At 40.2% G+C, this 25,533-nt stretch overlaps 1 protein-coding gene across 1 annotated transcript in view; it reads left to right on the forward strand.

Moving 5' to 3' along the window:
• Positions 1 to 25,533, forward strand: part of ANKRD55 (ankyrin repeat domain 55) — a 91,666-nt gene that overhangs the window by 17,553 nt on the left and 48,580 nt on the right. The window contains exons 3-5 of the mRNA XM_081052868.1: positions 13,336 to 13,458; positions 18,266 to 18,396; positions 22,012 to 22,121. Coding sequence (XP_080908994.1) covers positions 13,336 to 13,458; positions 18,266 to 18,396; positions 22,012 to 22,121 — 364 coding nt within the window. The remainder of the gene's footprint in view (positions 1 to 13,335; positions 13,459 to 18,265; positions 18,397 to 22,011; positions 22,122 to 25,533) is intronic.

Here is a 25,533-nt window from a genome sequence, read left to right on the forward strand (position 1 = left end):
AAAGTGGAGGAATGCCTCACCACCTTACCGATAGGTCATTCTAGGCAGCCCCCAAAATACAATTTCTCTACTGTCCCCAAAGTACCCAGGATAATCCTGCCGGAGGAGAAAGGATCTGAATTAGGAGAATGCCCAGGAAACTATTCATTTAAGTGATTCTCCCTCTGTCTTGCAACAATATCCCTGGTGTATTGCAATTGTAAATTACATACTAGTCTTCCCATTAGGGCTTGTCTTTCTTAGGGGCAGAGATTCTACAACCTTTGAACCTGCAGTTTCACTTGCCTATGGTAGACGTTGAGTAAATGGATGAATGATTAAACTTTAGTTCTTCAGAAGTCATCAATTCTACTCCAGGAAACAATCTAAGGAAGATCTGCAGACTTCTTCGTAGTTGCCCAAAATGAATCCAAACTTCACTGTTGATGCTAGGGTGAGTTCAGCCACCCAAGTATCCTCAGAATAGAATGAACCAAAGAAAGCCTCTCAAGACCATCCTGGTCTGGACTCTTGAAACTACAATACCCAATCTGTCCTTGCATTGACCTGGCCCTTCTACAAAACAGTCAAAGCTTAAGAAGAATAGATGTCAAGCTGACCTCTGCGTAGATTCAACAAAGTGAGCCCAGTAATTGGTGCATCAAGGGCTTTCTCATGAAATTCCACAAAATCCCCAGGCAGAGTCACTGTGTGAAGCTCTAGAAAAGGGGCTCACATTTGTGTAAAATCTGAGAAGCTCTGAAGGTCATCTAATCAAAAATGTTTCTAGCAGCCTGTCATATGTCTGAAATCCTGCTATTAAAGAGCTAGGCCTTAGGGATAAGGTGGATAATTTATGATACACCCAGAAACCTGTTAAGGTTTGTAATGATGGGAAATAACATCTATCCTTCCAATTTTCAGATAAAAATTTTAAATATGCACTTATTTCATTTTTTTAGTCTATTAAGATATTTATAAAGGTCAGAATTAGAAAAATACATGTGTATTTTTTCTTTTTCATAGCTTTGTCAAATATCAAGGACTTGTTTTCTCAGTTATAGACTCACTAGGCTCTGTCTACCTTTTAGTGGTAGCATGTAAAGCTAGTAAGATACTCCTCTTTCACTATTTAAGAAAAAAACTTGGTTTACTTTGATAACTATAAAAATATGAAATCATTATAGAGAATTTAGAAAATATAAGAAAGTGCTAAAGAATATCCAAGAGATTATCTCTATTGATGTTTTGATGCATGTACTTTCAGTCTTTTACATATTTCATATATATATATATATATACATACATAGATGATATTTTATGAAATATAATCTACATCTGTTCACACGCTTCTTTCTTCCTATTTCTTTGTGTCTCTTTTCCATTTTCTCTACTTTCAGTCTCTCTTCCTCTGTGTGAATTCTGGAAGTTTTCTTTATGTATCCATACGTAAGTCTATCTGTTTAACGTTCACACAGTTAGAGAAGCAAGAGCCATTCAAACTGTGCTCCTTTTCTAAGCTGAATGGAAAGAAAGATGATAGATGATACCAAAAAGAGAGATACTAGAGATACTCGACAGACAGACAGACAGACAGATAAGGAGAGAAGGAAGAATTTACATATTATTTCTTGATGTCGATCTTCTGCAAGTCTTAAATGCTTTTGTGACCTTTGGTAGAAAAATTTATTTCTTGCCTCCATTTTAGATTTCATAAGGACCATTAGTCATTCATCTCCTTGTACCATTATTTATACATCTCTTACTCATTTTTACACACATTGTTTGGACTGTTTCAAGTTTAGGCCTAATAATTTGCACTGACTGCAATTTAAATTGACTGTTTCTACAAAACCTTTACAGATGCCCCTTCATTTCCTATTTCCTAATCACTCTGTGGTTAGTGTGATAGCTCAGGAATAGAAGGAACTCTAAAGTACATTCTGTTTTGCCTCACACATCTTCCTTTCCCCTTACCCTGTGCTTCACTCTGTGTCTGAATTCCTTTGGCAATAGACTTCGTTGTTGGCCATTGAGCCAAAATTGGCCATCTTCAATAACAGGAAGCTCACTGCTTCTTGAGGTGACCCAGAACATTTGTACAATGCTCTAACAATTAAAATACTCTTCTGTCTGTCACTTTCCCCTACTATTTTTAACTGCTGGAGTGTCACAGAACAATTTAACCATAAAATTGTCTACTTAAAAGCTTTTTGAAAAACAATTCTATTTACCATAGTATAGAAAAGAATAGAATACTTAGAATAAACTTAACAAGGAGATGAAAGACTTGAACACTGAACACTACAAAGCATTGCTGAAAGAAATTAAAGAAGATACCAATAAATGGAAAGACACCCTTTATTTCATGGATTAGAAGACAATATTGTTGAGATGTTAATATTACCCAAGGAGAGTCCATATGATCCCTATCAAAATCTCAATAACGTTTTTCCAAAAATATAAAAATCTGTCTTAATAGTCATGTGGACTCTCAAGGGACCCCAAATAGCCAAACAATGATACAAAAGAAGAACAAAGTTGGAAGTCTCACACTTCCTGATTTTAAAATATACTACAAAGCTGTAGTAATCAAAACAGTATAGTACTGGCGTAAAGGCAGAAATATAGATCTATGAAATAGAACTGAGAGTCTGTAAATAATCTCATATATCTTTGGTCAACTGATTTTCAGTAAGGGTGCCAAGACCATTCAATGGGGAAGAATTATCTTTCAACAAATAGTGCTGGAAAAACTGGACAGCCACATGGCAAAACAATGAATTCAGACCCTTACCTTAACATACATACAAACAATAACTCAAAATGGATCAAAGATCTAAGCATAAGACCCAAAACTATAAAACTCTTAGAAGAAAACAGCTTCATGTCACTGAATTTGGCAATGATTTCTTGAATATGATGACAAAAGTATACACAACAAAAGAAAAAATAGACAAATTGAATTACATCAAAGTTAAAGCATTGTGCATCAAAAGACATTATCCACAGAGTGACAAGGCAACCAACAGAATGGGAGAAAATATATGCAAATCATATATCTGATAAGGAGTTAATATCCAGAATACATAAAAGAATTTTTACAACTTACAACTTAACCACAACAACAGCAAAAACAAAAACAAAACCCAAACAACCCAATCAAAAAATGAGCAAAGGGGTGGCCAATTAGCTCAGTTGGTTAGAGTGCAGTTCTCTTAACAGCAAGGTTGCCGGTTCAATCCCCACATGGGCCACTGTGAGCTGCACCCTCCACAACTAGATTGAAATAACTACTTGATTTGGAGCTGATGGGTCATGGAAAAAGCACAAATAAATAAAAGTTTTTTTAAAAAATAAGCAAAGAACTTAAATAGACATTTCTTCAAAGAAGATATACAAATGACCAAGAAGAATATGAGAAGATGTTCCACATCACTAATCATAGGAAAATACAAATCAAAATCATGAACTATCACTTTATACCTATTAGTCTAGCTATTATTAAAACAAATACATGAAACAAAAACAAGAAATAACAAGTGTTGGTAAGGATATGGGGAAATTGGAACCCTTGTGTACTGTTGGTAGGAATATAAAATGGCACAGCCTCTATGGAAAACATATGACCCAGCAATTTCACTTCTAAGTGTATACCCAAAAAGAGCTGAAAGCAGACTCCGAAAGAGATATTTGTATGACCATGTTTGTGACAGCATTATTCACAATAGCCAAAAAATGGAAACAACCCGTGTCCATCAGTGGATGAATGGATAAATGAAACATAGCATATACATAGTACAATGGGATATTATTCAAACTTTAAAAAGAAGGAAATTCTGGCACATGCAGCAACATTGATGACATTCAGACATTATGCTAAGTGAAATAAGTCAGTCACAAAAGCACAAATACTGTTAATTCCACTTATATATGAAGTACCTAGATTAGTCAAATTCACAAAGACAAAAAGTAGAATGCTGGTTTACAGGTGGTGAGGTAGAGTGAAGAATGGGGACTTTTTGTCTAATGGGTAGAGTTTGAATGATGAAATGAGTTCTGGAGATGGATTGTGATAATGGTTGCACAACACTATGAAAGTACATTATGCCATTGAACTGTATCCTTAAAAATGGTAAATGGAAAATTTTATGTTATGTATATTTACAATTATTCTAAACATTAAAAAAAAAAAAGGCCTTCAAATATCTAAAGGTTACCATCATGACCCATGGTATTCTCCAGAATAAACACATCTGTTTCCTTCCATTAGTCGTCATGTGACATGAAGTCCATTCATGTCCCATTCTGGTCACTTGCCTCTGAATGTTTTCTAAGCGCCTATAGCCCATTTAATCTATGGGCCATAGACCTCAACCAGTTAAAAATGGAAAAGATCTATTACTTCTGTCAGTCTAATTACTGACTATTATTAATGCAGCCAGAGTTCCTACTAGTTTATTGTCACACTGTTTATTCCTATAGCACTAACTGCCCAACTAAAACCCTACTTTCTTTTCTAATATGTCATCGCTAAAACCTTTTGTTGGTTAGAACTCTTTCAGTTATTTAAAACAAAAACACATAAAATCTATGCAAGCTGACTTAAGCAAAAAAGGAGTTTATTGGCTTATATAAATGTGCCAGATATGGTGCTGGCATAAGCTGTGGTTTTATTCAGGAGTTCAAATTATATCACCAGCCCTCAATTATTTCCTTCTCTTCTCCCAGCTCTGCTCTTCTCCTTGTGTTGTCTTTATTCTTAGGCTCTCCACCCATAGCTCCCAGTTTCATGGATAATGGAACAAAGCAAGAGTATTGAAGTAGGAATATTTCTCTGAGTCCCCAAATGGTATAGGGTGAGTGCTGGGATGTGTCTTGTGAAACCGAAGAATGGAAACACAGACCCAGGAGAGGCAAAGCGTTTTAAAAAGAGGGTAGTTTATTGAAAGCAAAGAGTCAATGATCTTGAGCAGGAGGGGGTCCTGAATAGGGGTGCCCAACGTGGGGCAAAAGGTCCTATTCTCATATCTTCTCTTGTCCATTTGAAGAAGGGAACTGGCACCTTCTAATGAAATTCATCTACCAGATTTTTTGTTGCTGTTGTTCTGCTTGCCCATCCTAAAGGAATAAGCAAAATAACCCACTCTTATCTATCAGATCTGCTCCGTTTGTCAGGCCAAAAGGAATTTTATGATTAACCTCAAGACATTGTTACATTTTTTCCTGGAGAGAAGGAGTGATTTCAAAATCTGAAGTTTTAGGATATGGCTGTCTTTGTGTCTTTGTTTATTCCACTAGGGACCTCCCTGTCTACCTAATGACATGCTAACTATCCTGTCTCAGTCCTCCCTGTGAAGACGTATCCCTAACTGCCATTGGGGGATAGGGACCAGGAGCATTCTAGCTACTTCAGGCTGAGGAAGGGTGTAGAGAGAGACCGGCAGCTAGGGCTTGTCCAGAGGTCTAGCTAAGGGTCCCTGGTAGATGAGCGAATCCAGGTAAGGATATCTGGGTCTCTGAGGCTGTGGTAGCCAGACAGCAAGTGGTTTGCAAGACAAGCTGAGATAAATTGTAGGCAGCAGCAGGAGGTAATCTCTACAACAATGAATAAAAGGAAAGTGAGAAAGGCTTCTTTAAGTCCTGTTAGGCTTGGAAGCCAAGAAGTAAGGAAGGATAAATCTAAGTCAAAGGATCCTGTCCGTTGTTTAATGGTGAAAACTGTTATGAATTTGTTGGACTATATTTTCGATGAGCTGAGAATTGTCAGAAAGATTGAAACAACATAGTCCCTTAAAATTCTCACATCCTTGATTGTGTTTGAGAAAGAGGTAATCTATGGCAGCTCTGTTCTCAAGAACTGCTTCTCTGACCTGTCCTAACTCTTGTCCCATGGCATGGATAGCCTGTGAGGTGGCGCTTAGGGCTTTTGCCATTGAGCAAGCTATGTGATTAATTTCTACATTTAAGGCAATGGTTATAGCAGGAACTACAAAAAGAGACAAAAAACATGTTCAACTGGGCTGAATAAATGTATATCGCTGTCACAGGTGGAATCCGAAGTAAGCTCTCTGTGATGTCTAGTCTGATGAGGCTTTTCGGGTAAAAAGACAGTCTTCCCAAAGAGCAGGGTCTCCCTGTGCTGCAAGCTGGGACATAAGAATAGGCAATCTCTCCACAAAAGAGAAACCATTCAGCCGGCAATTTGACATGTGCATTAGCATAACTCATAGAGGTGGTAGTGTTACATTTTAGGCTGTTACTGACTGAAAGATTAAAACACTGGTTGGGGCAACCTGTGAAAATAACACATTGATCAGCTGGAGTTACAGTTCTAACCTAAAGATAGAACATGCTCGTGTCCTTTTCAGTGGGGATGGGTCCCCAATTGCAGATGTCAGAATGAGATATAGGCTTATTAATAAATCAAAAGATGGTGTGGTTTTTTTTCTGATTCAAGGGGGTGCAGACTCCTACTAGACAGGAGGTGAAAGTTTGCTCAACATAGGTTCCTCCTTTAAGACAAAAATCTGATACAGTCATTATAGTTTGGCTAAATCCATACATTTTCGTTTCTCTGAAACAGTATGGGTCTCTCTGGAGTCCCTTTGTAAAACACCGTTAAAAGGAGTAAAACTTGATAGGAAAACATGATGTATTAGATGTCAGAAATTGTCCAGAGGTCAATTAAAATATAGCCCAAGAAGATAACACAAAATATTTCTGTCCCTAGAACTGCTCAATGTGAGTAATGACAGGAAGGAGGGGCCGAGTCTAGGACAATATGTGTAAGGGATGCAGTAAACATTTGAGATTGTTAATGATTGGTATTAGACCTTTTCGTGGCTCAGTTTTTAGAGGGTATTGTTTCTGGCAAGGAAACAGAGTGAGGTCCTTAAGAGGAATGTGGACCGGGGTGGCTTAGGCATGACTGGCAATTGGTTAGGGCATGACCAATTATCCCCTGTATGGCCCAAATATTGGGGTTGATGTTGGCTTCTATCCCTGGGAGGCAACTAGGAATACTTCCAGGAGCTAGGAGAATAATAGTTCCCATCTCAGTCATAATGTCTCTTCCTAGTAGTGGGGTAGGACTTTCTGGCATTATTAGAAATGAATGGGAGAACAGTAGGTCACCCGATATTCAACCTAAGGGCTGAGAAAAATATTTAGTAACCAGCTTGCCCATTACTCCATGGACGGTAACACATTGATTGGAGAGGGGCCCTGGATTGGAGAGGAGGACAGAGAATGTGGCTTCTGTGTCTAGAAGGAAATCAATAGATTTTCCTTCCACTTCTAGGGTTACCTGGAGCTCAGGAGTCCTGAAGGCTAGGTGGGACAGGGGAGCCACTGGTAGAAGCCCTGGGCCCCATCAGTCCCGGGTGGAAGTCTGATTAGACGAAGCTGGCTTCGGGGGTAGAGGCCTCCAGGGACAGTCTGACTTCCAGTGATCCCCTTCACAGATGGGACAGGGCCGCGGAGATCTCTGGGTTGGCTCCGGTTGCCGTGGGCATTCTCTTCTCCAGTGACAGGACTGTCCACATTGGTGGCAGTCGGATTTTCCCCGGGCACCCTGTAAGGCAGCCACTAGCACTTCTGCCTTGTTTCTTATTTTCCTCTCCTTATCTTGGGCTTCCTCCTAGTCCCGATCGTAAAAGACAGAGTTGGCCACCTTGAATAAGTGGTCCAAGGTGCCTTCAGGACCAATAGCCATGTTTTGTAATTTCTTCCAGATATCTGAGGCAACCTGGGTTATGAATTTGTCCTTTAAAAGAATTTCGCCTCCGGGGGGAGTTTGGCCCTATAGGAATGTCTTTGATTAGGGCTTCCCGGAGCCGTTCTAAAAAGGCTGAGGGATTTTTCTTCTGAATTTTGGCTAATAGTAGATAGCTTTGAATAATTAATGGGTTTAGCCCTAGTTCTCTTCAATCCTTCTAAAATGCATGCCAGAAAGTGTTTTCTTTGCCAAATTCCCATGGCTGTACCAGGTTCCCACTGTGGATCTGCAGCGGGTACTGCTCATTGTCCTGTAGGGAAAGGCTCCTGAACAGGGTCCTATCCTGTTCTCATTATATATGAAGAACTGTTCATCTCTAAACTTTTCGGCAGCTTGCAAGGCGGCTTGTTTTTCAGAACTCATGAGAGTCTAGTTTAAAATTAACATGACATCTCTGCAAGAGAGGTCAGAGATCTGGGTCAGGTTCTGGAAGGCTTCTGTATATTTATCAGGATCATCTGAAAACTTCCCTAGGTCTCCCTTTATTTGTCTAAGGTCCTGTAGGGGAAAAGGGACTTGAACTCTGGCAGGCTCAAATTTTCCTGGCATTTCTTATAAAGGAAGGAGATTTGCTCCTAGCTGAGGGCACTTTTGTACAGGAGGTCCTGGATAAAAAGGGCAATGGGAGGGAGCAGGGCAAGGGCCAGGTCAGGAGGAAGACTAGGGAATAGTGGTTTGGGAGGGTCTTCTGACTGGGTGCCTCCTGTGTGGGCCTCCTTGGGGAAGCGTCCCATTGGAGGCTCTTTTGAAGGGGTGCCCTTAGAAGGGAACTCCTGTAGAGGAGGGAGGCTAAAAATTACAGCCAAAAGAGCCAGATCAACTTTAGATTTTTTACAGAGGTTTGGGTTGTCCCTCAGTGCGAAAAAGGCCTGTACATATGGAATTTCTGACCATTTGCCTTCCCGTCTGCAAAATAGATCTAGCTGCACAATAGTATTGTAATTAATACTTCCCTCTGAAGGCCAAGTTTTCCCATCTTCCAATGTATATTGGGACCAAACGTCAGAACAAAAGAAAACTATGCACCACTTCTTCAAAGTCTGAGGGGCAAATTTGTCCCAGTGTTTCAGGATGTAATTCATGGGGCTGTAGGCACGTGAGGGCTGATTGCCCATCTGAAAAGGAGAAAGAGCAGAGAGGCGTCCCTTCCCAATTCATCTCCCACAACTTGGTCTAGGATGTCTCTTAGAAACATGGGCCATGGACATCGCACTACTAATTCTGGGGCGCGTGAGGGAGACACGGCATGCCAGGGATTAGTCGTGTTTACCTGGGCTACCTGGTCCGTGCCTCCAGTGGGTGCCTACCCAAATCTGTGGGTGGGTGTGACCCCGCCTGAATGTTTGGTGCTGGCCCACAGGCTGATAAAAGGGGTGTATGCATCTACTTTGAGCGTCACAAAAATTGGTAGCGCAATTAATATAATGGTGGCCTTCCACATAAAAATACTTAAAGAGGGAGTATATACTTAAAGCTTGTAAGGAAGGCACACAGTCCAGGCAAAAAGGGGAAGGAGGAGGTTTTGAATCCCAACAAGTAAGGGGAGTTAGAAAGAGGAATTGGAAGCCCCAAAAGATTTCAGACATGGCCTCTTCCTTAAGAAAAAGTGAGTCTGGAATATGCTGCTTTTTTCTGAAATTTTTGCCAGTTGGCTGGCAAAAGCAAAGGTGGAAAAGTAAAGTGGCAAGATAATTGGGGCCCCATGGGTGGAGTCCCCAGTGAAACAGGGCTGCTAAACAATTATCAAAGGATTTACAACAGGTGGGAAGATCACAGAAACAACAGTGAGATTTGAGGTGCATGCCAGGACACTTCCATTTGCGCTTTAAAACCTGAAGGGGATCCCAATAGGGGAAGTGGAATGAGGATATTAAATGCCAGTAACTCTTATCCTGAGTGACAAGGGATGTCCTCTAAAGGAAGAGATTCATGTTTTTACCTTAAGATGTCTTGAGGTAGGCAGGGTGTGTTGAGGAGGTCTCGCAGGGAAGAGACCTCAGACCAGCATCTCAAAACTGAGGAGAGACGGTGACAGGATGAAAGAACAGCAGAGACAAAGGAGTCATCCTGCTGGCAACCTTATGGGCAATCGGGCTGGGAAGGGACCAGAGGGACCTTTGGGAACCACTGTAGATTAGCCATGATCAGGAACCCTCAGTTGTCTGCAAATGCCCACAGTCCTGGCCACGCGCTAGTATTCAGTCTCCTCGTGGAAAGGAGGAATAGGGAGAAAGTAATAGAAAGGGGGAGGGAGCCTCCTCCTCACAAGAGAAAACGGTCCGACTGGGGACAACATTCCCCTGGCTCAACTGGAGGGGATTGATCCCAGCCCTTCCGCAAAGCCTTACCTCCGAGGCTTAAGAGTGGCGACCAGTGTTATTTGCATTTAAGTGGCCCACGGAGGCCCACTATTTGTGTGACAGGAGAAAGAGACCAGGAGAAAGAGACAAGGAGGAAGAGACAAAAATTATGAAGGCCCACAAGGTGGGCAAGTAGAAAAGCACAGATAATATTTACCTCTCCTTCAATCCTGCGATGAGCCCCCAAATGAAGTAGGAATAGTTCTCTGTGAGTCCCCAAATGATGTAGGGGACTTTTGAGTGAGTTAGTGCATGCTGGGATCCTGTCTCGTGAGACCGAAGAATGGAAACACTGACCCAGGAGAGGCAAAGAGCTTTAAAAAGAGGATAGTTTATTGAAAGCAAAGGGTCAGAGCTCCTGAGCTGGAGGGGGTCCCGAATAGGGGTGCCCAGGGTGGGGCAAAAGCTCCTATTCTTATATCTTCTCTTGTCCATTTGAAGAAGGGAACTGGCACCTTCTAATGAAATTCATCTACCAGATTTTTTGTTGCTGTTGTTCTGCTTGCCCATCCTAAAGGAATTAGCAAAATAACCCACTCTTATCTATCAGATCTGCTCCGTTTGTCAGGCCAAAAGGAATTTTATGATTAATCTCAAGGCTTTGTTACATTTTGTCCTGGAGCGAAGGAGTGATTTCAAAACCTGGAGGTTTAGGATATGGCAGTCTTTGTTTATTCCACTAGGGACCTCCCTGTCTACCTAACGACATGCTAACTAACCTGTCTCAGTACTACTCCCAGCAACCCCAGTCAAAGTGACATCATTGTCTTTCATGGGTTCTTATTGGGGCACATCCCTGAACTAATCTGTGGCCAGGGTAATGCTTGTGTTAAAGGCTTAGTTCTAGATCACATCTTCTGCCCCTGAGCAGAGATATAGTCAACTCCACTGAATCAGCCTAGGCGTTGAAGGTTAGAGGAGGTAATCCCTGGAAAATAATCAGGTTAAGGTCACCAACCGGTGAGGGGATGTTGAGCAACAAGAACGATAGGTTTCAACAATCTTTCAGTTAGTTCAATTGGGTATATTGTGGACTAAGTGAGATACATTACCCTATGTTTATCTCTAGCAAATACAATCTTATTAGAATCCTTCTCACAAGTTATTTTGGTATCCTAATTCTATCAGGCAATGATATCCTTTCTCTCAGTTGTATGTGCTCTACAGTGTGATGAACATGCCTGATAGATTTTGTTGCACTCAGTAATGAACACATTATAAACATGTTTATATATGTTATATAACATGTAAGACATAAACAGGCTATAAACACAGAGCTCCTCAGCCCACCACCAGGATCTTCCTTCCAAGGTGATACCCCCAGCTCCGTCAGATGTGGTCATACAACCAGATACCAGGTCTATCTTTGTTCTCAAGTCTGGTCTCTGTTTCTTGTGCCAAAAAATATCATGCCTGAACAATCTTAACAAAATGTCTAGACTCGTGGGAGGATTTCTAATAGACAATGTTGTATGCAACATATGGATTCTTCATTTAGCCATCACCCAAGAAAGACCTTTTTAATCTACATGGCTCAGATTTCTACTGATCTCTAAACCCACAAGAAAAAAGAAACAGTAATAGTAGCAAAATATATACAGCATTTACTACATGTCATGCCTTGTTCCAAAAGCACAGAGGATTATATATTAACTCATTTATTCCTTACAATAAACTTATAAGATAGATGGTTGTCATAATCATCAGAATCTAAGGAAAGATGACAAAGACAGGACACTAAGGTTCAGAGAGGATAATTGGCCCAAGTTCACACAGCTGGTTAATGCAAACCTGGATTTGAACCCAAGTGATGCAGCTCCAGAATCCTTGCACTTACCACAGAAGTAGCATTTGACCTTGACACTTCTCACCCCCCACTTCCGGCTCCTGGGCAGATATATAGGAGAATCCCTTTCAAAAACAACAACAACAACAATAACAACAAACCTATCGTGGATAAATTAGAAAGCAACCATTCACTTTTACTGTCGTAAGTGAATGATGTTCCATAATTAGCTCCACCTGGCACAGGTCAACTGTTAAAAAATCATTAATGACTTCTCAGAAATACTGGGACAGAGAAACCAAACCAAAGTATTAGGACCACTGCCAACTAAAGATCAATTAGAACTCTCAAGTACCTCTGGCATGATGCTCACGTTAGTAGAAAAACTCAATATAAAAAGCTTTTCTTACACGTACATATTTTCCCTGAACAATGGCTGTGCATGGGAGAAATCCTATAGGTAGAGGGGCTCAGCACAGCGTCTCAGTAGGGGCCTATCTCCCTGTGAGCAGAACTTGCCTTCCAGTCCTTCCACTGCTCCTTTAAGGTTATTTGAACCACACTTTTATTGTCACCTTTCGCAGTACTACTGGTTGAATTGTGCACAAAGGTATAATACAGGTGGCTACCAAATTCAAAGGAGTTGCATACAGCTCGGTTCCTTCTAGAAACACTAAATCATGAAACCCCAAAGGTTCAAATGAAGGAGCTTTTTGTGAAGAAACTGCATGCAAAGATGATACAGAGTTGAAAACAATGTTTGTTCCCAAAGGGAACCCAATGAAAACTGGTTCTTGGGAGGAGGAACCTCCTGGTCGGAGAGAAGCAGCTACCGCTAGACACTACACTAAGGGAAGACAGGAAGAAATGTCCAATTTCTCTCTCTTCTCCCCACCAGTCTCCTGCCACTGCCTCATGGACAAGCCAGAGCAGGAGGGGTCCTGGGTGATGCAATCAGCAAGGGTTGGCCCTCAGGATACAAAGCAGGGCAGAAAAAGTATGGATAGGACATCCAGAGGACAGAGAATAATAAGGTGTACAATGTCTCTTTCAAAGTTAGATAAACTGAGTCATTGAAAGGAAAAGTGATGTGTTTCAGATATAAAAGGGAAACCTGGAATGAAGATGCAGGCCTTATCTGGTCTCACTAATTTCCAGAAGACTGAATGCCTAGAGGAAATCACAAAATCTCAGGGGACAGCTAATCCCTTATGCTTCTTCCCATGTTGTACTGATGACGTTACAATATGGCCCAGACTAGTCCACCTTTCTTCAGAAGTGGTGAAAGTGCATGTGAAAAGGGTGATTCAGCCTTCTGCCTGGATTCAGCAGAGAGCTTTTCATGAATCACTTGTGTGGGTGACGATTTGGATGTTCTTCTTTTAGTGAATTCGCTCCACACAGTAAACATGTCTGTTTGATTCATGAAGGTGATTCATCTGAGGAAATTGACCTGACCATGGTGCATCAGGCAGCTTCTAACGGAGATGTCAATGCTCTGACTGCAGTGATTCGGGAAGACCCTTCCATCCTAGAATGCTGTGACAGTGAAGGTGAGCAATGGCTGCATTTTGAAGCCTGCAGAATGTTCTGCTCTATCCTTTTAGAGGGATTCACAAGTGAGCAATGTTAATAAACTTATATCTGAAAGGCCACTTTGATATTGGATTGTCAAGAAGTAGCCTGCTGGGGGCTGTGTGCAGGTCCCTTGGTATTTCTTTAAATAAGGGTCTTGGATACAAAGCTTCAAATGCATTTACATCACCTCTTATGATGAAGCCACTTGGTTTGAGTTTGTTTTCCCCTTCTTTGTATAAATGACTAAAGTAACTAGGCCAAGAAAAGGGGTATGGAAAGAAAAGGCAATGGACAATGGGACAGTGTGACTTTTGGTAGTGATGGATATTGGGACAGTGTGATTGTTAAGGCAGAGAGCAAGGACTTCTGCTTCTGGGAAAATGCAGTAGATGTACTTTTTTCTCTAGTCTTTTTGCTAAACACAATGGGAAAAAAACCCAGATATCATATGTAAAATAAACATATTCTGGAAAGTGGAGTTAAAATAACAAACTGGCAAGCACTGTGGCACCAAAGGAATGACACAGTGGTGAGTTTCTTGGGTTTTCCTTTTGCCTTGTATATCCCAGACTTAGAGCTAAAGAAGCCAGCAATCCAGAAATTCAACACGCACAGACCAAAACACCCCCAACGGAAGCCTGCTCTCTCTAGCCAAAGAACCAGGACAGGAACAGCCTGACAAGACAGAGAAATTTTAGACAACAATGACTGTACTCCAGCCAAACACCACCAAAAAAAATTATGGGCCCAGCCCCACCCATTCCAGCAAAGACCAAGTGAGGGAGCCTGGACCTCCACCTCCACTTGGTGATAATGAGATCATCCGTCCCCTACCTGTTGTGGTATGAGAATTAGGACTTTCACCGTCACCCAGCAGTAATGAAGAGTCTTCTCCCTCAGATGTCAGTGAAGGCTAAGTGGGGAATCTGGACTTCTAATGGCACCACCCCTCGCTTCCCCTTTGGAGTGGTGTCAGAGGAAACCAAATAAAATAGAGGGTGTAAGTAAGATTAGGCGACTCAGGACATAACATACCAAATGTCCGAGTTTCAATAGAAAAATCACTTGTCGTGCACCATGGAAGACTTCAAATTGAATGAAAAATACAATCAGTAGATGTCAACACTGAGAAGACAGACGTTCAAATTATCTGATAAAGATTTTCAAGTAGCCATAAAAAAGGGGGCTTCAATGAGCAATTACAAACATGCTTGAAAAAAAATGAAAACACAGACTCGGCAAAGAAATAACAGATATAGAAGAACCAAATGAAAAATTTTAGAACTGAAAAAATACAATAATTACAATTTAAAACTCCGTGGATAAGCTCAGCAGCAGAAATGAGCCAATCAGAACAACTGAAAGAAAATACACTTAAAAAGAACAACAACAAAAAAAGAACAGAGCCTAGGAAACTATAGGACTATAAAAAAAGATCTATCATTGGTTTATCATCCCAGTATTTCTGGGAAGTCATTAATGGTTTGGAACCAGTTGACTTGTCCCAAAAGGAGCTTTGGATTCCCTTATGATGACAACAAAGTGTTTTGTAAAGTAGAATCGTTGCTCCCTAATGCATCCATGGTAGTGTTTGTTCCTTTGTTTGTTTTTAGAGCAGACTTACTTATGCATCTGCCTTGGGGCTAGAAGTGGAAATGAGGAGAGTTAAAGGTTAAACACTCCTCATGTGATAAGTGTAAGAGCTGTCAGACTGGGTTCAATCCTGACTTGTATTGACTATGAATGGAAAGGAAGATACAACATATCGGAAATCTGTGGGACACACCTATAGCAATGCTAAGAGAGAAATTTATAGCACAAAATACATTGATTAGAAAAGAGGAAAAGTTACACACATCATTGCCACCCCTTCTTGCAGCTGGGGTTTTTAGAATTAAAAATACAAATAAATAAAAAGTAGAAAAGAGGAAAAGTATTCGTCGATAATCTAAGTTCTCACCTCAACTACCCAGAAAATGAAGAGTAAAATAAACCCAAAGTAAACAAAAGGAAAGAAATTAATAAAGAATAGAAACCAATGGTATTGAAAGCAGAAAAACAATAGAAAAATCAATGAAAAAAGGAACTGATTCTTTAAAAAGATCAATAAAATTGAGAAACTTCTAGCAATAGTACTGACAAAGGAAAAATGAAAGAAGATACCAATTACCACTATCAGGACTGAAACCAAAGCTATCACTACAGACACTGCAGATACCTCAAGGATAATAAGTAAATAAAACAAAAAACACTACATACACAAATTTGACTGTTTAGATGAAATGGATTAATTCCTCAAAAAAGATAAACAACCACAATTCATCCAATAGGAAATAGATAATAGGAACAGCCGTATAACTATTAAGGAAATTAAACTCCTAATTTTAAATGTCTCAGACAAACAAACCTTCAGGCCTGAATGGTTTCACTAAAGACTTCTATAAATTTTTACATAATAATTAATTTTAATTCTAAATAATCTCTTGCAGAAAAGATAAAAGGAGGAAAGTTTTCCCAGCTATGTTTATGAAGCTGATATTACCCTGATATCAAAACCAGTAAAGACAATATAAAAAAATAAGCCTAAGCCTACGGACCAATACTCCTCATGAATATAGATTGAATATAGATATAGATATCCTTGTCAAAATATTAGCAAATAGAATTCAGTTTCATATACATATAAATTACACACAATGACCAAGTGGAATTTGTTCTAGGCATATGTCTGGTTCAATATTTGAAAATCAATAAATGTAAGCCATCATATTAACCAGCTAAAGGAAAAAGGTCACATGATGATATCAATTAATGCAGAGAAAGTATTTGACAAAATTCAACACACATTCATTAAATATTCTCAGAAAAATATGAATGGAGGGGAACTGCCTCCATTTGATAAAGAGTATCTACCAAAACCCCCTTTTACTTAATGGTGAAAGACTGAATGCTTTGCTCCTAAGATCAGGAACACAGCAAAGGTATCCACTCTCACTCATTCAGCGTAATGCCAGAAGTACTAGCCTGTGTGTAAAGGCAAGAAACGGAAATAAGAAGCATACACATTGAAAAGTGAAAGAAAAATACTGTTCCTTTTTTCATGGTTTGATTGTTGATGCAGAAAATCTTAAGGAATCTACCAAACATTCCTACTAAGTGAGTTCAGCAAGGGCACAAGATATACATTCAATGCACAAAAACAAATTGTATTTATATATGCTACACATGGACACCAAAATTAAAACCACAATGCCATTTATTTATTTTTTCTAAAACTGTAGTTTAAAATTGCTCAATTAAAAATACTTAGATATGAATATAACAAAATATGTGTGGGACTTGTATACCAAAAACTATAAAATGCCAATGAAAGAAATTAGAGAAGATCTAAATAAATGGAGAGACATATCGTGGTCACAGATTGTAAGCCTCAATATAATAAGCATGCAAAGCTCCCCAAATTCATATAGGTTTAATGCAATTTCTATCAAACACCAGCAAGACATTTTTGTAGAGAGACAAGATAATCTAAAATTTACATAGAAAGGCAAAGACACTAAAATAGTTAAAACAATTGTGAAAAAGAATGAAGTGAGAGGAATCAGTCTACCCAATTTCAAGACTTAGGTAGCTACAGAAATCAATGGTATTGCTGAGGACTAGACACAGATCAATGGAAAGGAACAGAACTCAAAAAGAGACAAATGTGCTCAACCAATCTTTGACAAAGGTGCAAATGTAATTCAGTGGAAGAAAGCCTCTTCAAAACATGGTGCAGGAGCAACTTGACACCTATAAGCAAAAGAGGAGGAGGAGTGGGTGGGGAGGAAAGGAGAAAGGAATGATGCCACCATTTAAGACACAGCACTTCACTGCTGTTTTTCAGCCAGTACAGATGCCTGAAAGAGTATTAGGAATGAAAGATCTGGAGAAAATTTGGATTGCTGGTTACAATCTTTCACTGAAAACAGCAGTCCTGGAATCTATCCATTCTCAGGGATCTCTAAGGATCATAGCTTGTAATTCACTCAGAGAAGAATCACAACCTCAACGTGAATGTCCAATCAAAAGACTTCTAAACAAGCCTCAGCTGGGCAGGGGATTGTGTCTGTGTTTGGTTTCTCCACCAGAAGGAGTGTGAAGCACCTGGAGTCTGCCTCGCCAGTCTGGCTTGTTCCACCATCAACATGTATAATTTTATCTGTAATTTCATTCAGGAATAAAGCACGTGAAAAACTAAATGTGTTGACCTATATTGATTCCAAATACAAGAAGTATTTCAGTACAGGAGGCCCCTTTTAGCAAGAATGTGTGCAGCCTAAGGCCACGCTACCAACACTGCGCAAGACTTCCAGTGAAAGTGTACTGGACCTGTCTGCCTGGCTGGAGTTGCTTTCCAAAAACTCTTCCAGATTCTGCATTGTTCAAGCCAAGTCCGGATAAACCTGTCTGTTACTTCCTAAATTATGCTGCTTCCCAAGGTATTCATAAGCAATTTTAATCATCTGTGCAATATGTTTTAATCAACCAATTCAATTACTATGAAATTACAGAAGATTAAATCAGGCCAGTAAAAGACATAGTTTATATAAACGTAGCAACAATCACCTTCATCTGTCTTACTTCAATCCCATACAGTTCAACACCTGGGTTTGTGTTGAGAGGAGTTCATTTATTGGTTCATTTATTTATTATAATAAATGACCAGGCCAATAAAGTCTGCTCATGAGTTTTACCAGCCAAACATGTTTTTAAAAAGACTGTTGAAATGTCTCATTCCAGGATGCACACCGTTGATGCATGCGGTTTCTGGACGTCAGGTGGACACAGTAAAGCTGTTGTTGAAGATGGGCGCCAATATTAACACCCAGGACGCTTATGGCCGCACAAGTCTATGCCTGGCAACCTATCTGGTACTGACTGTATCTGTCACGGGCACGAAGGAGTGGGGTGGTCTAAATGCATCTTTCTGGGGTCCTACCTGCAGAAGTTTGTGTTCTTGGAGGGTGCAGCTGTCCAGTGGAATTAGAACTTGAAGCTTTGCAGCAATCACCTATGATGTTTATATCACCACTTAGAGCTGGTTTCGTGGATTTAAGTCATTTTGGACCTCCCTAACAATCCTCTAAGTTAGAGTTGATATTGCCATTAGAGAAATAGTCTTTCCCATAGAACTGCATCAGCATGTCCCTTGGGGCATTTCTGGACACACGTGGTACTCCTTCTAAGGAGGCTCTCCATTAATACCCTGAGGAGGCAGCAGCACTCAAAACTGCAGGTAGCGTCTGTGGGTAGGATTAGTTGACGGGAAGGTCAAGAGTGAGGACTGTGGAGAATGATGAGAACTGGGAAGAGTGGGGGGTAGGGAGTAAGGGAGAAATACCAGGCTCTTAAGGGGCAACACCAAGCATAGGACTCAACCCATAATCAGTGCTCAGGTTAAAAATTGTCAGTCCTTGTCACAAGAAATTTCAGTTCAGCATTTCCCAACATTAGAGCAAGCATGGTAAGGCTTACTGAAAATCTTCAAGCCCCTCTCCTCTCCTCTCAAATCCTCCCTGAAACCCTTCTGGGAGACCCCAGTCCATGTCAAATAAGTCCTTAAGGCCACATGAGGTTTCATCACTCTCCTTCCCCTCCAATGAGGCTCCTGGAAACCTTCACCTTACTGCCAACGCAGCCCCTTACCTCTGCTGTCACTGCCCATTGATGGAGGTGGATTCGCCTGGGCCAGCCCTGCGGTGTCCTGAAGCTGCCCCCCTAAACTACAACACTTCCCCTCCCCAGAACCACACCTTCCTGCTAAGCTCTAGCGTGGATTGCGATGAGGCATTGCCCGGTTCTTACAGAGATTGTCTTTAGAAACTACTTTTTCATTTTCTATTTGCATTTCCTCTTTCTCTAGGACTCAACCTACAAATCTGGAAATAATTTTTCAAAGTATTGGAGTGCTTGTTTCAAATGTAGGTTCTGGGCGTACACCCTAGACCTCCAGTGTCAGACACTGGAAGCCAGCTGTGGGGAGACGGGGTTCTGCATGTTAAACAAACCTCCCGGAAATTTTTATGCCTGCTCAAATTTGAAAACCAGTGGTCCATGAATACTGGGTGAAGTTCAATATCTCAGAGAGACATAGGACTGCCCTCCCAGGCCCTCTTCCTTTTACCATATGCCCTAATAACTACTCTTGCTATGGAGTAATTTTTTTGGTGTGTTTGAACTGAGGAAAAGAGAAAATTTGAATCAGGGCATGGAGGAAAGAAGTAGAGATGGTTTCTAAAGTTGACGGCTACTAGCATTTAGAATAGAGTGAAACCAAGCTGTACTTCTTTCCAAATTCTAAAATTCAAAATTTCTGTTTTCTTGGGTTAGACAGCTGCTTAAAGGACTAAAAAGAAGTACTCCTCTAGGTTGCCTTAACTAGGGACTCCACAGAGGTGCCACCTTTGCAGACAACTCTAGCAACTAATTCTGAGGAGCTATGTGAGGGAAGTTTGCCTGCATGATAGCATCACCCTCTTCATGATGCCCCCACCTCTGTGTGGCAACCCAAGGCAGGAACCCCCTGCTTTCTGAGGCTCCATGAGAAGAGCACAGGAGGGGGGGAGGAGGGTGTCCTGGGATTGCACTCTTAAGCCCATCACTCCCTTCTCGCAAAGTTTGAATTCAAGTAAAAAAGAGAAACCTGGGAAAGGGGGCACTTAAAAAGTAAGTCTCAGTCACGGCTCCAAACTCAGTATATAAACGTATTTAACCACAGGTGCACAACCTTAGACAAGGCCAGTGCCTCCTTCCTCATTTGTAAAATGCAGTAAAAAATAATATCCTAAGTTTATCGCAATTGAAGGAGAAACACATGCAGAATCACCCAACATATAGTAGGAACAAAATATTTGTTGGTTCTGAATAGTGACCATGGGTTTCAGATGTATTCAGTAGTTTTCTGAAGAAAAAAAGAAAATCTCATACACACATAGTTCCAGGAAATGTTGCAAAATAATAAAAATGTTCCAGACCCTCCTCCATCAGATTTGTTTTTCAAAACTATAACAATTTGGCAACTCTGAAATTTGTTCAGTATGCCTTTCTTTTGCGTCTCCTGGTCATATTTTTTCTTAATCATAGAACTTGATAACTTGGACATTAGCACTAAAACCAGACTTAATGCTTTAGTAAACTATGACTCAGGACTTAAAAATACATTTAAGATTTAGATATTGGTCAATTCTACAAAACCATGTTCAATATTATAACCTATGAATTTTGCTGTACTTTTGTTGAAAGATTTTTGCCAGACTTTTCAAAAACAAAAGATTCTTTTCTTATCATTATCTTTCTTCTTCTCCATGCATTTAATAACGTTTTGATTTTTATTGCTTCCCATATTGTGAAGCAATTGTCAGTCATCTTTCTCATCTTAGTAGGTAATCTTGAGGCTTCACTATACATGAATGGAGGAAGGTCAGAGAGAAAGATATCGTATTACTCTTTATCATAATAGTTTTATCTACGTATAAGTCTACTTATAATTAAGTAACCCAAGTGGTTGTGGATGAATGTAGGAGGCATTCTCCTTGGCAGGTGAGCCAAACTTGGTTACCAGTAGCGTTGGCTCAGTTACTTAAAGAACTATGGAACAGAACAGGAGACTAGCCTGCAATTATATCTGTTCTTTGAAATGAGAAAGACGGTGGGGAACTGATCCAGCTGTAAGGGCTGACCAAGGAGGGGACAAGGATGAGATGTGGCAGTATCAGTTTCAATCTGGAGAATTAGTAGGCAGCAGGGAGTTCATACAACATGTACTGGGGAATTCATAAGTGGGTAAAACACAGCAATGGGGAACCTTTAGAGAGTGCTGGTAATACCTCCATATTCAACATCAGAAAAATCAGTCAACAATGTGGCAGGGTCCCAACCATTATAGTAGGGCTCAGGTTAGGATTCTAGATGTTGGGAGGGGGACTGATTAGAATGAACAATGTATTGTACTTGTGGTTACTAGAAAAGGAACTTGAAAAGAAGACCAAAGCCTGTTTATCAGATATAGATAAACTAAGGCACAGAGTGGAAGCTGGGGCTCAAGAATGATACAGGAGCCCACATTTTGGAATTAGACCATGGCCTTCAGGTCAGACCATTGACAAGCATAATTTGGAGCTAAGCCCGTAGAATGACAGGCTAGAACTGATTAATCACCCCTATCTCATGCTCTAGGACCTGAGAATAAAACTGAAATACCAGTGAGTGGCCCTAGAAATGGAGAGTGAGAGGCAGAAGAAAGAGTCTCGGGATTACTTTGCATCTGACAGTGTAAAGGTCCTCCAGAAAACTCAGAAATCCACACATCAAGACCTTCAGCCCTCTGTTGAGGTGTCTACACGGAGTTATGCTTTAACCACTTAAGTCAAATAAAACATTTCTATAGCTAAACCAAGAAGAAAGGAAAAAGAAAACTAGAGAAAGTTTGTTGGGCTATGCTATGCGAGGTTATGTTACATAATGAAGCGGTTGCTCTTGTATTTCAGGGTTGGCTGGAAGGCTGTGTGAGTCTGCTCAGAAATGGAGCCAAACACAATATCCCAGATAAAAATGGCCGCCTGCCACTGCACGCTGCCACTGCTGAACCTGATGTGAGGTAAGTAGTCATGTTTACAGAGCATTCAGGTTGGGAGGGGCCCAACTTGGATTAGAAGGTCATCTACTCCAACTCTCTGTGGCAAATCAAAACAAAATCCATCCTTTTTTTTTTTTTTTTTTTCTGAAGTAGGAGCAGACAGAACTACATCTTAGTAAATCAAAATGTTCTGGAATAATCTTAAACTCCAATGATTCAAACCCTTTTCTCCTAGTCTGGTTCAAGCAGAAATGCTACTTGTCATCATCTGAATTCATATATTCATTCATTCAATTAATCAATTATTAATAATTTATTGAGTGCTTTTTTATGGGCCAAGCACTCTTCTAGGCACAAGCAGTTCCACAGTAAGCAAGACAGTGTCTCTGACGTCACAGAGCTTACACTCTAGTGAAGGAGTTAAGAGGCACACTCATAAACAAATAAATAGGATAATTTAAAATAGTGATGAATGCTATGACGAAAATAACACAAGGTAAAGGAGCACTGAGTGGGCAGAAAGGTTAATGTCTGAGTTCAGAGTCATGCCAACATTTATGGGTTAGAAAAGGTCCAGCAAGAAGAGACAGGGGAGACCAGTCGGTTAGAAGGAAAACCAAGAGTGTGTGCTGCTGGAAGCCATGTGAAGAAATATATTCAAGTAAGTTGAATGATCTGGGCCCCATTCTTGTAAAACAATTGAGCAACAAAGGAAAAAGTTTTGCCCAGACCAAGTATAGCTTCCCCAATCTTCTGTGTTTAAATAGCTTCAGTCTTTTCAATCTTTTGAAAGCCCCTCACAGCAGCTGATAACAAGCATTTCCTGCTGTGGAATCAGCAACATTCTGGATGTTTCCCCAACCTTGGCTGCATAGAACATGACTCTGACAGAAATTGAGCATTCTCAAGAGCTGGGCCTCGGGCCAGCATCACGGGGTGCATACTGGGTGTCTCTCCTTTATACCTTGTGTCCAGAACTAAAACTAAAGCTCCGTGGGGGTTGAGGAGACCGAGGCCTCTTTTAGATTGATAGGTAACAGGATTTCTTCATTTCAATCTGTTTTACACTAAAATAAAAGGGTTTGGGAAATTCCAGGACTATTCCCACCAAGCCTTTTCTCTTATTATCATTGGATTAAATCCAGGAATAACAGAAAGCTACGATTTACTCAAAGCCTAATAAAACAAGGAAGTTTAGAGAAGAAACAGCAAATTCAGAGCCAACAATCAATAGACATCATAAAGGGATGACTCCTTTTGATGAATTAGGAAAAAAAAAAAAGAATGTCTCTTCTAGACAGCCCACAAAAATATTTAGTCATAAAATCATACTGTTTTCCAAAGAATAATCTTTAGAAAACATGTTGTAAATGTATCTTATAAGACTATTCTGCTGGTTTTGCTCTACTTAATTGCTTTTATTTGCATCACGCAGAGTGGTTGTTTCAAAATCTACCTAACTGATTCTGGAAGATAAATTCCTACTTTAGTTATGGTAATTATAGCTGTTATAAAAAATAAAACCCAAAACTTCAGGGTTTTAACACAATACAAGTTTATTCCAATGTAGTTGTTCCTGGATAGGGTTGGGGGTGGCTCCTCTCCACATGGTAATTCAGGGACCCAAGCGTCTTCCATTTTGTGGCTCTGTCATCCCCTAGGATTACAGAATCCTCTTTGTTCAGCTGCAAATAGGGAAAGAGGAGAGTAGAGAAGTCCCACTTATTCCTTTAAAACCTCAGCCTGCAAATGACAAGATTCACTTTGGCTCATATTCCATTAACATGCACTAGCCATTTAGCCACAGCTGGGTATAAGGCCTGTTGCGGAATATAGTCCCTGACCAAGAATCCACCTACCAGCAATGACTGCAATCCAAGAAAAAAGGGCACAAATTTCGGTGAAAAGCTGTCTCTGCCGTCAAGTTCTCTTGTCTCTGCACCTGAGGGGTGAACTAAGCCTTGTCAGTCAAAATCACATTAAAGGTCAATTTGGTCTGTAGATTAGGCTCATCATCTGAAATCACTGCAATAATAAATTAAAAACCAATCCAAGTATACTTCCTCTTTTGTGGACTTATTAGTCTCTTTCATATTATGCCCACTGGTGACCCTCAGCTGTCTAGGACCTATACTACAATACTGTAACTGAGATAACAGAGTGGTGGCTTCCCTTCTCTAAAAATTGTACCTAATGATCCAGCCACCACATTCGGAAAAACTAAAGTCAGAAAAATAAACATCCTTCTGTATGGTGATGAAATATTTCTATTGTCCTAAAGGGACACTTAATCAATTCTGGAAGATAAAATTTTGCTTCAGTTATGCTAATGCTAGCTGCTGTAACTAGTAATATCCGAAGATTGAGATTAACTGTCCCAAAACCAAAAATCATCATTTCTGGTAAGCATTCTCCAAAAACGAATTGGGTTAAACCTTAACAACCCATATAGCAAATTAATTGGTTTTGTTACCTAGAGAACATTCTAAACTAGCTTGCCTTAAAGGATTCCCTATGGCATTGCATTGCATTGCTTAAAATTAGATGATTTTATTATTGCTTTACTGAGAAATCTGATGGCCATGCAGACTTTGATAACATCTCTATAAAATGTTTCAAGCAGACACTAGCCACTTCATGCTCCATAGAAGAGAAAGTTGGCCTTCACTTGCCCATTTGAGAGTCACCATGAACTCAGAATGGCTTTCTGAGAAAAAAAATTTTGGTCTGGCTTGTAAGTATTTATCTTAATTTTATAACCATAATGCAGAAGGGAGTGACCTTCCGTTAAGCCATGTAAACCTGCTTCATTTTCCCAAGTGGACACAACCTCAGGTGAGCGTGGCTAACTACTAAAGCATGGTCTGCACTTACAACAGGGATGATAACATTTACCATGTTCTGAGGACTTCCCAGGTGCTGTCTCGTCTAATCCGTACCACACCTCTATGTGGTAGGTAATATCTTGATCCTCATTTTATGGATGAGGACACTGAGGTACGAAGAAGTAATTAATTGCCTAGTGCATGTGTGAAGATACGTAACCTGCCAGTGGGTCTGCTGTGCTCACAGGAGTCACTGTTGTGGACCCTACAGAATTTATTTTAATGGCCAGATTTTGTCATTAACCCTCAGCCTACACTGAGAGGCCTTATAACAAACAGCCTTATAAAACTTATCTCACTGAAAATATTGGATTTATTACAGCATTCAAAAATCCTTTATGAGAATCCACAAGAAAAACAATTTACTAAAGAAGGAATTGCTGTACTTCTCCTGATAAATTATTTTTTATTTTTACTATGTGGACACTGTGACTTATGATCATGTTTCTTTCTTTGCATGTTTAGAAAACTGAAAGTCCCATGTGTGTCCAATCTCTGGCATATGTGTGACCATAATTACATTGTCTTTGCCCACCCTTGTTTTCTCT

Source organism: Rhinolophus hipposideros (genome assembly GCF_964194185.1).
Source record: "Rhinolophus hipposideros genome assembly, chromosome: 7".
Taxonomy (NCBI): Eukaryota; Metazoa; Chordata; class Mammalia; order Chiroptera; family Rhinolophidae; genus Rhinolophus; species Rhinolophus hipposideros.